At 36.0% G+C, this 15,959-nt stretch overlaps 1 protein-coding gene across 4 annotated transcripts in view; it reads right to left on the minus strand.

Annotated features, from left to right (window-relative positions):
• The window catches only part of pax2a (paired box 2a), a 36,217-nt gene that overhangs the window by 17,571 nt on the left and 2,687 nt on the right, over positions 1-15,959 (minus strand). For all 4 annotated transcript variants that reach the window (XM_077730244.1, XM_077730246.1, XM_077730243.1 and 1 more), the window contains 3 exons: positions 11,584-11,669; positions 10,037-10,156; positions 8,350-8,394 (listed from right to left, as the gene is read on the minus strand). In XM_077730244.1, coding sequence (XP_077586370.1) covers positions 8,350-8,394; positions 10,037-10,156; positions 11,584-11,669 — 251 coding nt within the window. The remainder of the gene's footprint in view (positions 1-8,349; positions 8,395-10,036; positions 10,157-11,583; positions 11,670-15,959) is intronic.

Consider the following 15,959-nt stretch of genomic DNA (forward strand, 5'->3'; position numbering starts at 1 on the left):
CTTGACCTTTTTTTTTCAATGGCTGAGGCCAGAGGATGAACCTGACCCACACCGAGAAATAGAATGAAATAGAGAACGGCAATTGGTTTTGAGGAGTGGTGGATGTGCAGATGGAATAAAGGGCGACGTAGCGGTGTTTTAAGGGTGAAATACACCATAGTGACTTGTTTTTGGGTACACGTGGGGGAACATTTTTCTTAATATACTCTACATTGTTGTGATTTTGTATACATGATTTTTTTGAGCTTTTGTGAAACGTAAACAAACAATGAAACAAACCCTTTTTTCAACTATTTATCCCCTTTTGACTAATCACGAATGATTCTTGCGATGAGGAGACTAATTGGTTCATATTTAAATCATGTTATTTTGTAGTTTATTACTTTTTTAGCTGTCGATGCACAGTTATATAAAAAGGGTGAGAATTGGTGGACCTCTTGGAAGTATTTAGCCTTATTATTGTTTTCCAAAGCAAAGGCAGATTCTGACCAGTTAGAGTAAGGGTGTCAGACTCGAGTTAGTTCGCGGGCCGCATTAACGTCAACTCGGTTTCATGTGGGCCGAACCATTTTAGATAAAATATTTAGATTTTTTTTAAAGAAATGGATTAAAAGAACTGGAATAAAATCCCGGAATATTCAGTTTTTTCAATAGATCTAAAACAATGTTTATTTTAGCTTTTTTTTATCTATATATAGTTTTAGATTTTACAAAATTATTTTTGAACTAAAAACAGAAAAAATGATATTAAAAATTACAATTATTGATTTAAAAGGGGGAAATCAGGAAATAATATACATTTTATTACACATCTATACTCTTCATTTGAATTTCATCCGAAAACAGAAATTCGGCACTCATCATTAATTCACTCGGGCTCCACAAAATGATGTGGCGGGCAAGATTTGGCCCCCAGGCCGCCACTTTGACACGTGAGTTAAAGTAATCACTCTACTTCCATTGAGGATGAGCAAAATTTGAAAATATTTATTGTTAAGAATCTCAGACAAATGGATTTGGATCATTTTTAAACTGCAATAACTTTTGTTATTTTGATTATGAATTCATTCATTTGGTAAACACTTAATTGTTGATTAATGATGGCAGGTCTAAAGCGAATCTATGTTGTTGATTTGTTTGCTGTCATTGTTGTCAATCTCAATCATTTATGATTTTGTTCCAATCCGCCTGTCCAGTTTAAATAATGGAACGGATGTCTATCTCACAATTTTGAAATATTCAGCACTTATATGTCACACATCTGTCAGTTTGTCTATTTTCCTTATTTTTGCCAATTACGGTACGCATACATTGCAAATTTGTAGCATGACCAAAAAAGTAGAAAATGACAGACTCAACCTTTCAATTGAATTAATAGTAAATCATGCATTTTCAGAATTTCCCATTAGAGCCCGATGTTTGACATATATCACATAAAATGGTTGCGATAAATCAGATTCATCCTTTTGACAGTCAGCGTGTCAACTGGAGTGTGAAGCCCAACTGTCAGTGAAAGTGTGTGTGTGTGTGTGTGTGTGTGTGTGTGTATGTGTGTGTGGTGTATGTGTGTGTGTGTGTGTGTGTGTGGTGTATGTGTGTGTGTGTATGTGTGTGGTGTACGTGTGTGTGTCTGTCTCATTGGTTGTTTCATTTTCTGTGTTTTTTTTTGTTTGCAATCCCTCTGGACGCCTCAGCAGGTATCCCTACTATCACTCCCAGCCGACTGTTTTTCAGCATTAACACTAGTGTGCCAAGAGATAAGCTTAGATCAAAACAAGACATATCAAAACAGCCACTTTTACATGCCGGCCCAAAAGAAACATGGGTTAACTGACCCTCTTTGATCACAGATGGATGTTTTTCTTTCCAACACCCTCCATTAAACATCTCCTGGCCTTGGAGATGTGTTAAAAATTGGTATAGGCTATCATTTGTTCTATCCAGTTTCAAATTTAAATAGAAAAAAAAGGAAATCATCCACTAACATGAGCTGCTAGCATTTTTTGTCTTATGTAAATGGCGTTAAAATCATGCAAAATGCATAGAATTTCAGATAAAATTTGCCATTTTACAATTTTAATTTGACATGCTCAGATGATACATTTTGATTTGGCCAACAAAAAGTTGTAAAAATAATTTGAGGTACTATGTCAATGTATCATTGTAGAGAATAAATGCCTGTTTAATCTGTGCTGTGCAGTTCTGAGTGCAATTGGAGAAAGATGTGAAAACTATTAAAACTGTAAATGTGTGATTTATTCTGAGCTTGAAATCATGTCACTCTATTGCCATCCCTTTTCTGCAATTGTCTACAAACAGAAGTCAAACGAATCATTCATCTGATACTCCAAACTGCTTAAAATAGTTTACGAGTGAAAACCGAATAATCCATTCACACTGACCAATCCCTGATGCCAAAACTATGAGTTTGGTGTTAAATTCACACTCTTGTCCTCTACTTTAAGACTTCATTTTGTCAATATCAGAAAAACTGAAAATGTATATAATTTTGGTTGATTTCATTATAATAAACAAAACATGCTAGCAGTTCACTTTTATGGATAATTCCATTTTTAATTTGCTATTTGATTGAATGTTTGATACTCAGATTGACACACCACCAATATACAGTGAACACATTTAAAATATGTTCTTTCCCAACCAAAATTTGCACCCATTGTCAATTTCTGGCTACACAACTACAACAAAATCAATTGCTGCTAGGTTTTGCTCTGATGTAAACGTCCCGCTGTGGCACAGTGGCGCTTGTACGTCCTTCTTTCATCTCCACCTTTCTCAGATAAGATAACCAACGAAGATCTAGGAGGGAGCTTGTTTGAAAAGCAAATGAATTCCTCCACTGTAAATCATCAGCTTTCCTACATCACAGCTTTCTGCTGATAGCTGGCATCATCACAAATTGTGGATCATTTGTTGATATTTTGTTTTCCTGAATGCATTTAGAGAAGAAATAGGAGGGGAGCACAAACAAAATGGTATACCCAGAGGGTGAACACTGCTTCCCTTTAAGCTCGCTATATTTATGAAAGCTCTGATGCGGAAATGAGAGCAGTGGGGGGAGGGCGAGATGGAATAGAGAGAGGGAGAGAAAGAGAGATAACGGGCTGTAAAGATCCTGTTATGTTGCATCGTGTTTAAGAGCTTTATTAATTCGATTTAGCACCATCAGCCAGTTTACTGAATGTCAAGATGCTGTGAGATGTTTACACTCATGTCAAGTGCTCAAGCGCCTCTCTCCTTTCTTTTATTTAATTTCAGCTCTACGTATTCAATATATGCTGCCATTGACTACTAGTGCATTTGGACTGGGTGAATTTATAAAACCAGTAAAATAAATGTGTAAAATACTGAGAATTTTTGCAATTTTTCCAAAAATGTCTTCTAGTTTTGCTCTCTCCCTCCCGCATTGTTCTCATTCAAGCCAAAAACCATAATTTAAAGGTTAGTGTAAGGTTACTGTACCCCTTGTTGTTGTTTTATGCTCTCATATAAGGTCATGTGTGAAGTAAACTTGTAAGAATATCAGATTATGGGTTTTATTTGTGATTTGAATTAAAAAAAAATATATTTTGTGTTTCTCTCTTCCCTCAAGGCAAGTAAGCAAATTGTAAATTAGGAATGGATGTATATAGATTACATGAATACGTACTTAAATCTCTCATGCTCTCTCTCTGTCTCTCTTTCTCTCTCTCTCTCTTTTGTTATTTCTCTCTCTTAGAACTAACATGTTTTATTGTTGTTATTTTTTGTTTTTATTTTCACAGATTCCACCAAACCAACATATTTTCCACCATTTTCCAATGTTAGACAGGGTTGTTAACAATGCCCTTCTATTCTCTGTGTCAAATTCCTAAGACATTCATCTTAAGCCACGAGAGACTCGGAAGCAGAAACTCACATTTCCCACCCTGACATTTATATAGCTCGCCCCGTCTTGCTTTTATACAACTTCTCATTTGCTCGGCTCTTCTGAACCGGCCCGCCGTTTAGCATTTTAGCGTTTTTTGTGGAAACATAATTATTCCCCTTGCCTTTTTCTCCTTCCTCAAGCTGAGTAATGCATCGCTCCATTAATTCTCAGTGCTGCTGCCCATAATTGACTTTTCCCTGACATGATTCCTTCTCCATCTAGCGAATCGCCTCCCATATATGAAGATATATATATATATTTTTTTTTGTGTTTGTATCGTAAAGAATGGCATTGTTTACAACTGTGTCAACAAGACGTGTTACTAAATGCACACAAGAAGAGGAAATAAGACAACATTGAGGACATGAAAAGAGACCATTTCCCTTCCAAATTTGGTCACATATTGCCACTATGTTATGATGTCTGCACCTTAGATCTAGCATGATCGAGTGAAATTTATGATCAATTTCCATAACTTGCCATGAGATAAGTGATTTCATAATTGCAAATTCAGTCTGACTTCACTTTGGTAGACAGTGAACAGTCCAAAAAGAGTCTAGTGTTTTTCATTTTATGGCGTTTTACATGCCCTGTTGCAGTAAATTGAAGAAAAATATCGCACATAATCTAAAACATACTATGTAAGAAGATACAATGTTATTCTTTTGCTACCAAAAAAAAAACAGTTAATTTAAAGCCAATATGGAATCAGATACACCATTCACACCTGACAAAAATTTGAAATGCTTATTGGTATTTAACTCCCAAAGCAATTAAGACAATACTACAAAAGCATTAAAAGACTTGGTGTATTCTGCCAATAATGTGTTATTTTTCATTCATTCATTCATCTTCCGTACTGCATATCCTCGTAAGGGTTGCAGGAGTTTGCCTGAGCTTATTCCACCTGACTTCAGGCAAGAGGCAGTCTAGTACACCCTAGACTGGTCACCAGTCAACCTTACGGCATACCGAGAGACAAACGACCATCCACGCTCCCACTCATACCAAAACCAGCGGAAATCGAGCCCACACCTGCCCGCACTGAAGTCTTAGTTTTAAATTACCATTTAAAAATATCTAGTTCAATTGAAAAACATAAAAATTGCAACGTGAAAATATTGAAGAGAAACAAGGATGAATGGGTCGCATCATATTATAAACTAATTCCTGTGTGCGCATATCCTCTATTGGCTAATTTGTAACTGATTGTCAACCTAGGCACGATAGTCTATTTAGTGTGCATTCCTACAAAAGGTTGACCACTACTGGTTACTGTAATTCCGCAATTAATTAATCATCACTGGAAACAGATTAAAGAAACAAAAAAACTGGGTCTGAGGATGAATAAATACTTGCCCAGGCTAAACAGCGCTCAAGTTTCAAGACAATCGGTTCACAAACAACAGTATGACTTAGTTAGTGGCCACAAGAAGAACAGCCACAACAATGCAAATAGCGAATTGACACGACACACCGTCAAACTAAAATTCTCTCTTTTTAAATTTTGTTTTTTCCAAAATCGCAAGAGCACCACCCATCCTCCCATTGTAGCACCAATGGCACTATTTATTTCTCTTTCACCATGCATGCATTTATTCTCTGAATCTATTGACTCATTGTCAAAGACTGGCTTGACCGAACAACCAGTGGAAGCTCAGGTTAAAAGCCACAGGCTAACTGATTTCAACCCTACCGACGGGCCGTGTGTTAAAATCTTACACGTGACGTCCAATCAACCGACATAGCCCAATATCGCATGAGGACAAATCAAAACAGGAACCACATCATCGGCCTTGCATACAGTCTAGTTCTTTTATCTCGCAACTTAACAACAACACCACTTGCCTGTATTTTCATTTTCTCATCAGCTTCCTGTGCAGTCGTGCTACAATCACAAGTTATGACCTTTGTTCTGGTTGTGATTTATCGCTGTAGCTCCCCTTACTCGCCTGTCCGCCTGAGAGCTCCACTGGACTCCATTCCGGAGATGCTGAGCCAAACCTTAGGTCACATCAACCCGCCCTGGCCTGAGTATGGGTTGAAGGTAAATCTAAATGAAAGTGGCCCCTGATTTAATTAGAGCTCAACTTAGTTTTTTTTAAATGAGATTTTGGAACAACCACAAGACAAGAGAACACAGTGGGTTTTACATCTCATGTTGCCCTGTGGAATGTTTAGGGAGTCGAGAATAAGTGAATGATTTGTGTGTTTGGAATCAGTCATTTCTTCCCGACCCCTAAACACTATAGTTTAATTTATTTACCAATAATCGTGCTAAAGGAAGAAGGATTAAAATAATTTTAAAAAACTAGGTTGAGCTGAAAAACGTCTTCCTTGATTTCTTTAGTCAAATTTCAAATGAACAAAATAAGGGTGCTGCAGTAAGAAATAACAAAATAACTGGGGCCACGACATTCAAGGTAAATGACTCCTTAGCATTGCCTCTCTGTACTGAATGACGATATGTAGAAACTGTTATTCTCTTTCATATATTACGAAAAAAACTGCAGGACATAGTGTATGTAGAAACTGTTATTCTCTATCATATATTACGAAAAAACTGCAGGACATAGTGATGGAGTCAATTATGTGACCCTTCTTAGGATAAGCCGTTCAGAAAATGAATGAATCAAAGTTATATTTTTCCAAAAGCTTCATTGAATCTAAAACTATAAGCATTAACTTTCAGTTGAAATGTTTCATGTTGAAATTATTAATGTTATTTTTTCTGCATACTTGCCTTATTTCATCAATATTTCCGACATTTCACCCATTTGATATTCATTGCCAACCTTCAGTTCAAATGGCTCGAATGCCTATTGACATCCCTGGCAGCTAAAATACCCCATAAAAAATGGATTCCATAGAAATAACTGTTGACAAAAATTCACTCCAAACTGTACTTCAATAAATGTATTATACTTCAAAGCTAAATACAACTTAACAGTACTTTTACAGTGACTTCCATACTACCAGTCATATATTATTTTATGGCAATCTGACAAAATGTAGTTCACTATCTAAAAATCGTTGTATATTGATTGTTTTCTGAAGCGTACTACTACAGTCCACATGTGACAATGGCACAGCGGTTGTCATCTAATCCTCTTGGCATTCCCTCCCAAGGCAGCTTTAAATGACTGAGAGTGAGAGCGCGAGTACAACGGGCTAATTTCCCTACTTTGCTTTTAATGCATTTGGCAAGGGGCAACATTCCATTTCCTGTAATGAGATACACAAATAAATCTGGCTATGGATAGATTTGGAGTGGCGGCGACGGCGGGGGCTAAAGGACACCTTCTTCCCAGTGTTGTCGTAATTGCTATCACTGCTCGCAGACATGCAAAGCAATCTCTCCGCAGATATGGGTTGAGACTCCCCCCCGCCCTCCTCTCCACTCCCCTTAAGGCTATTTCTTTTGTCTTTTCGATAGCTTGCACAACCACGATAGAGGGAAAGAAAGGGAGGGTGTTAATTGGTGAATTAATAGCTTCCGCTCTGCAGAATTGCAAATTCCTTTAAATGTCACCATGTTTGCTGGGTGAAGAGCAATGGGGGGAAATTGTCAAACTTATTTCTTCTTCATATATGCTGGATCAAATCTATTCCCCTTTGACCTGGCAATTGCAAAACATGCGAACTTTCGTCAAATTAAATTAAAGTCTAAAGATACAAAAGGGCATAATAGAGTTGAAATTAAAATTGTAAAAGTATCAGCATTTTAATGCATATTTATAGATTGAATTAATATGTAAAAGAAAATACAGAATGATAATAACAATGATTAAATGAAGTATTCAAGGTATAAACCATCATTTTGATGACAATGCGATATGATATGAGTTCTTTAGAGTAATATAGATTTGCCAATGTTCCGAAGTCAACCATGATCTGAATTCCATCTAATGTCTTACGATCGATTGTATGTGATATTACGAAGATATTTAATGCAAACAGTTACATTTTACCTAAGCCACAACTAATAAGAATATTGATATTTTTGACACACTATTAGTTGCTGTAAGAACTAATACACTTGAGGTAACAACATTCTTTTGAACAAAGGAAATTTTAGGAGCTTTTGATCTAAGTTTTTTGTTTCAATTGGATTGGATCGTTACTTAACCACTTATTGTATTGATCCATATCGCTATATCATTAAACAGCAACTAACTATATTATGCTACATTTTTTCCTCATTAATATGCTATTCCTGCATTTAAATGCAGACCACTGACTTTTAAGCAATTGTTACTTTGTAACCTTTATCGCATCCAATCCAATAAGTATACATGCAAAAAAATATGTTGAGTGATCGAAATTGGGACACTTTTGTGTGAATATGAGTAAAAGAATTGCACAGAAAGATTATCTTTCAACGCAACACAATCTACAAAAATGTTTATTCAACTTACAATGTCCTATTTTCCTTCCGTCCATATGGCTGCCAGTCCAGAGAACTGTAGGAAGAGAAACATGAAAAATTAGCTTGAAAAAATGCTCCACACAAACTGTTGACACACTCACACTCTAACACTCTAACACTCTATCACTACACCTGTTCAGGTCTCACTGGAGACATGTTAATTCACAGGCATTAAAAAGCCCATTGTTTGCACAGCCAATAATCTATTAGCCCTCGGGCAATGTGTGTCCACAGTGAGAAAAGCTGGCTTGCTTTCCATTTAATCTTTGACTGTAGCGGCACATTTTCTTTGCCAAGCCAGCGCGAGGTCATTATACCCAAATCAGCTTAAATCTAAAATAATTATAGTGGTAGTAGAAAGAAAACAAAGCATACAAGCAATGATTTTGATTGTCAAATAATCACTGATTATTTTTCTGATGACTGATCACTTGCAACACGGTTTACGGTAAATTATATTATTAGCAATTCCTGCTAATTTACTTTTGGTTTAACATTTTACATGTGCATCTAACCAAACACTATGTGTGGAGAACAGTTAGATTATCATTGTTTTCAAAAGTCTAAGCAAGTGTTTTCAAATTCCTTGCTTTGAATAAATACAAATATAATCATTTTGCCCTCATTGAAGATTAAAGAAATTGTAAAATGTAATATTAAGAGGCTCAAAGAAGAGTTTTTGTATAAGTAGTAGTAAATTATGTTTTAAGGTTTTATTTTTGTTTTGTAGGGTAGAACTCAAAATGGTAACAATAGTTGTTAAATAGGACAAAATACAACATTTTAATGTCAAATATCAATTTATGCTATTTAATGTACATGTCAAATTTCTTTTTATGATTGGAATTAACTATGGCAGCCTGGTATGTAAGTATATTTATTAGCCAATGTAAGCATCAGTTATCTGATGTTTTAATTAAAATCAATTTCACATAAAAAATAATTAACCCTTTACAGTTGTTACTACAGTGGATAGCTATTCAAAAGTTGATTTTTTTTCCAAGACCTTCAGCTTTTTGTAGAGCAAATGACTATTTTTAGTCATGGCAATTATTGTGAAAATATCTTTATTCTTTCTTTTTTCTTTAATCATTACTTGTTTTATATTACTCTTACTTACTTCTTACTTAATATGATAAGTATAAATTCAGTCATGTTTTGTAAAATGATTAATAAAAAATAAAGGAAAGAAGGAATGTATAACTGAATATAATAAATAAATACAAAAATAAACAAATATATAGATTAATAAATACATAAATGAATATATTTTCATAGTATTTTACTCATTGCCTGCCATTCACGGTGAAAGATGTCCAATTTCTTTAAACTAAGAGAACTCCCCATGAATGTTGATTTTTCGGTGCCATTGACAACAAACGTGAGTTAAAAGAGTCTAAACATATAAAAAGAAATTTTAAATAGACAACTGTGTCTAAAAAGGTTAAATACAACTAGTATTTCTACTAGATTAAATGCTCTGTACTTCAAAGTGAAATACAACTGAACTGTACTTCTGTAACTGCATTCACAGCAATTGACAATAATATACGTTCAATCCATTTAAGAGATAGCAATTATCGTCTCCTGCCAGCTCCTTTCAGTTAAAGTTCAATTATTTTGGACGTCTATCACCGTCAGTGGCACTGAAACATAACTCTTTCCCCCTTCCTCACCTTCGTCTCGCTTTCTCTTCTCGACGTTTGAGCGGGGGATTCCCAGAATGCCGTTGATGGAGTAGGAGCCCACAGGGTCGTTGGAGGCGCTGGTCACAGGTGGGGAAGCTGTGCTGGGTACTGATGGGGAAATTTAGTGTATTAACTCCTTGGCTACCATTGACAGAGATAGTTGTCCAATCCCCTTTTTAATGGGAGGGGTGATACAAAACAAATATGTTTTTCTACCACAAAACTTGTACTTTTTGAAACTTGAAAGTTGTGGCACAATTCAAGGTATCTGCACATTCCAGGATGCAGCAATTCCAAAGCAATATTTTCTATTGCCAATGAGTTATGGCGTAGTTTTTAATTACAAAAGATTTAGCAAATTAAAAAAAAGACATTGCAATTTGGTTTTCTAAAACTTTAAAGAAGCGCATTTCATTTTAAAAGTTGATTAAATTAAGTAAATTCTTTTTTACAAAGGTATGTCAAAGTATGTATTTGCATTAAACCAAAAATGAAAGGCCATTGGCCTAAATATAACATAATTTTCAGTAAAAGTGCTTTAGTTTCAGGCAGCTCAAATGGTTATTTTACAACAGTAAGAACATATTTGATCATTTAAATGCACTGTTTCAGGTAAAAAGGGTTAAAATAATTAATTTGAGTTCTGTTATTGTTTTATTTCCTTTTCTAACAGTTAAATGTTGTTACTACTGTAATTTTCAACTTTTTTTCTAATTAATTTTAAATGCTGGGGATTGCTGCAGCCTATCCCAGCTGTCTATGGGCAAAAAGCAGACTAGACCCTAAACTGGTCACCAGTCAGATGTAGGGCACACTGGGAGAGAGACAACCACTCACTCTCACAATCACAGTGCCACCGACTAGGAATCAAACCCAGACCACCTGCACCAAAATCAGGCGGAAGAATCACTGCACCATTGGGTGGCTTGATTTTAAATGCAATCAAACTAAATTTACGACATATTTTTATATTGCCATTTGTCATCTATTAGATTCCTTTCCAATATAAATCAAATGTATAGCGTTGTTTAATAAATCTCAACTAAATTATTACAATATCTTAAACTTCACAATTGGATTCTTTTTAAATTGATGCCCCACTTTTTCCAAGCTCCTAAACTTAAAGTATATCTCCAATTTTTTTCAAAATGTTTTATTGTCACTGAAAATGAATATTTTGATATAAAATGTATATTTTCATGTAATAAAAATTCAAAAATGTCTATTACATTATTGCAATACCTCAAATTTATTAGATTTTTTTCCTAACCAATGCCCCCTCTTTTTACAAAATCTCATGCCCTAATTTTTTCCCTAACATATTTTCCATTTTTTTTTATTGTCACTGAAAACAATTGACTTTAAAATCCTTGTGAGCAGATGTGGTCTGGTAGCAAACATTCATCCACTGCCAAACCCTCTTTAGCTGTTTCAATTAAATAGATGTCCATTGCCATCAATAGCAACCAATGAGTTATACATTCCCAAAACAGCCAGAATTTCTCAGTCAGTGTTCATTTGGTACAAACTCTCACCTATGGTGTGTCCTGGTGTGGAGAGCGGCGTGACGGATCCGTCGGGGGAAGGGTGAAACTGCTGCTGGACTTTAGTTCGGATAATCCTGGTCAAGTGAACAACACACACACACACAACATTAATCAATGGTGTCTCCAGAGCATGGAGGTTTTCAAACAGCTCATCATGTCCACTTAGGCCCCCGTGCATGCCAAAGCGGCACAACCCCGCAATTCGAGGGCCTCGCTCGTATCCTCCCCGTTGATACCCTGAATAGGAACTCTTAAGGGTTTGGGGGTCTCCAAGCCTACCCAAGAAGGCGCTTTCAATCTATATGGATTGTGAACTTGAAATATGATAAAGTCCCTCTCCACACAGCAATGTGAGGACAATGTGATGTGGCGGGAAAGTCTTCATTGCACTTTGGTCTGAATGATCTCGCAAACAAAGCATGAAATCACATCAATTCACCTCAATGATCAGCTTCACTGACTCTACCTGGCCAACTCTAATAATCTCCCTCCCTGGCTGCCTCTTTTCCTTTCTCACACCCGCTTCCATTTCTCTTGTATCTACTCGCTATATCGGTGGTGTCCAAAACACAGCACGGGGAACATTTGTGGATACTTAGTTTAATGGATTTTACAATTGACGTCCAGTGTGTTGTACTCTCGACAATGGCTGGAACAGCAGGAGAAGAAATCTATACTCAAAATCTAAACTGCTTTAATAAAAATAAATGAATCATCTAATACAAGGGTGTCAGACTCGGGTTGGTTTGCGGGCCGCATTAACGTCAACTCAATTTCATGTGGGCTGGGCCATTTTAGATATAATATTTAGATTTCTTTTTTTACAAATGAATTAAAGGAACTGGATTAAATGCCCTAAATATTCATTTTTTTAATAGATTAGTTGAGCTTTTTTTCTTAGTAAAATCATTTATTTAATAATTGGTTTTCATTTCAAAAGGAAACCATATTATTACGTTCCATATTAAAGTGGAAAACATATTTTTATATATTTTTAGATTTTGTAAAATGATTTTTGACCTAAGAACAGAAAAAAATATAAAAATGCAATTATTGATTTAAAAGGGGAAAACTCAAGAAATATAATATACATATCATTTTAATTTGATCCTAAAACAGAGAGTTGGCACACATGATTTACTTTCCCGGGCCACGAAAAATGATGCAGCGGGCCAAATTTGGCCCCCGGGCCGCCACTTTGACACCTGTGATCTAATACTTTCCAAATTATAACGTTCCGGGTAGGTTTTAAAAAGTCTTAAATTTAGTAATATTTTAACGCGTCTGGATAGATATTGAATTTTAGCACTGAAGGTTTTTAATTCCTTCCATTTTAAATTGTGTTAAACTACATAAAATAGTGACTGTAATAGTAAAACTTGGAATTATTTTGTTTACTTTCTAATCTGACCAGGAAATTGCATTAATTTCTGTAACAAGTGGTTTTAAAGAGATTTGAAACTGTATTATATTTTACCCTTGTACCTGTAGAAACCCTGTTTATACTTTCCCGCCCCCTTTTTCATTCAGACATTCATTTTCTATTTCGCTTATCCTCAAAAGAATCGTGGGGCTGCTGGAGCCTCTTTTAGTCAACTGTGGGGGAGTGGGTGGGGAACACCCTCTATTGGTTACCAGCCAATCACAGCTTTTTTTCTTTTTTGTTTCAGGTATTTTGTGTAAATGTAAGGTCATCATTATTTGGCCACACCGGGTTTCTTTTTACACCGTTCACATTTTTCAAAAATTGCCATCTGACAGTGCTAGTTTAAAACCCATGCTCTACAGGGCGAATTTCTCGAAACAAAGGCCTGCAAAATGTGCTGCTATTGAAAACACTGAACTCCTGAATGAGGTATTTATGTAAACTAGTGCAAGTAATCCTAGCATCATATCAGAATTTGCTTCAAAAAAAGCTTGAATCCCCTTTAGTTTGAGAATCCACTCCAAATTTCTCTTAAACAAAATCAGTTCTGACAGACCACAAAGTGGAAGGCTTGTTAGTATCCCCACTCAAAATAAAAACAGGCAGTAAAGCATGTGGGTCACCACCCAGAAAGTCAGAATCAGTTGCATTTTAATTCTAAATTTAATTCAGGTTCTCGAGCATCACAATCTGTCGCTTGAAACCTTTGAACAACTTAACAACGGCATTGACGTTGAGCTCTAATGCAGTCCCAGTTTCTGCCTTCCCTCGAAAACCTACTCACTAGATTCAATTTTTTGTTGCAACAGTAGTCTTGGGCAGTCAGCTGAGTATTTTATCAGATGCTGTTTTGTGAAACTTGTTATGGCGAGTGCAACATATCAGCTATCAAGCTTCTCAAACTGTTAGGACTGCAATCATGGAACGAAAACCAATTCTAACGGCCACACGTTGTTCGGAATGACCATTCGAGGAACAAGTTTTTTCCACCCAATGGCCTTATTGGATTATTTCTCACATCAATGCATTTCTCTGTAGATTTTTCTCTATTTGTCCCCGATAATATGAGCATTGTTGTAATTCTTTTAGGTCAATGCACATTTACTCCTGGATTTGCAGAATCTCTTTTGTCAACGCCGATCGCATTACACGGCACCGTGACCGTGATAATCTTTTGACTGACACACGAGCATGAGATCACTGAATAACAGTCGGCGTTGGGAATGCCGCGACAGGTGTGACAAAAGCAAATTACAGCCGTAGATGAGGTAAGGAGTACATCGGGCAAGTGTTCGACAGTAAGTGGTTAACTTCCCTGGGCAAGAAACGCTCTTTCCATGTATCTGGCGTGTCCACAAAAGACCCCGAAGTCGATATTTTATTTGAATTTCTAACATCTCTAACACCACAACAGTTATCGGAGCGCGTGGCTCGGGGGAGACTCATAAATTCAAGGACTTTGTTTCCTAGTCTCTGTTGTCGCTATTGAATAAGCAGTTCTGCAAGGCGCAAATTAACGACTTTTGTGTTGGGGGCTGACATGGAAGGAGGCGAAAATCCCCGGAAGAAGCATTAAAATGGGGATCAATAGGAGTAAAAGTCGCTTTTGAGGAACACGTGGCTTCGCGAGCAAATCCCATGTAACCTTTTCCTCCTTGTCATCTTTAATAATTCATGCTAGAAAAATGCGTTTAAAGCCGGGACATCCTCTTTAGTCGCGAGAGCAGAGGTCAGACCCACCAACCGCATAGACCACCGACTCGCTCCTGCTTTCTTCACACACACTCTTACCAGAACAACAACGATTAAAGCTGCAGCAAGTTAGAAAAACAAATCTTGCGCGCCAACGTCAATTATTAACACTCATAAGCAGCGTGTTTAAAAGTCAAGCCTATTTTGGCAGCAACAGGTCACTCACAGCAAAGCAGAGCCAACGTTTTGGCCTGCCATGCATTACTAAAGACAAAAAAGCACCACATTTGGACAGAATATGAACTTCGAAAAGCATTTTTTGACAAACACAGAGCTACAAATTTTCTTTTTTTTTTGTATTTCTGCGCATATGTGGACCTCCAACCTCTTCTTTTTCTATTCGTATGTGTTATGAGAGTCTCCTGAGCTCATTAAAATGTAATGCCGATGACCACCTCTCTGGAACAGTGGCTCCTAACCAAAGTTCAACTCTCCTCCAAGGGCGACCCCCCCACCCCACCACCACTAACACACACATCGTCATCACACTCCGTCCAAAGCCTCTTGATCCCATTTATGGTAGAAATAGAAACTATTTTAAGCAAATGATGACAGTCATTAAATATATGCTATACGGATTGGTGTTCGGTTGTTAAATAAAAATAAGAAGAAAAAAAATAAGGATATTTTGGGTAAGGTTATTAACACTATTTAAGACTGCAAAAATACTTTTAAAGGATAATTAATAAATGTATTGGATTGCTAATTTCATATCATTTCTTTAGAATTAGACTTTGACTACAAATGAAAATATTTTTAATTATCATATGTAATTGCATAGGCAATTAATTTAAATTATATGACAAATATACAAAGGTAAACCTATGAATGGTAAAGAAATAAACAATTTTAGACAATAAAAATATATTTTCACAAAAAAATGAATATAAATACTCTTACTAAAGTACTAGTAACAATTATGATATGATCCTGGTACGAATAGAAACATCTTAAAACTGCATACAGATAATTTTAGGGTGTCATAATCTAATATTACAGTTACATACATTAAAATGACAAATATTAAAACGAAAATGACTAAGAAATATGAATAGTTTATTCTACTTAAAAGGGCTCCTAATAAGATGACAAATAAAAGTTTTTATCCACTGATATACTTAAATACTATACTTATATTATACCTAATGTATAATAACAGCTCTAATAAATGCACGACACATGTATT

This window comes from Stigmatopora nigra, chromosome 12, assembly GCF_051989575.1.
Source record: "Stigmatopora nigra isolate UIUO_SnigA chromosome 12, RoL_Snig_1.1, whole genome shotgun sequence".
Classification (NCBI taxonomy): Eukaryota; Metazoa; Chordata; class Actinopteri; order Syngnathiformes; family Syngnathidae; genus Stigmatopora; species Stigmatopora nigra.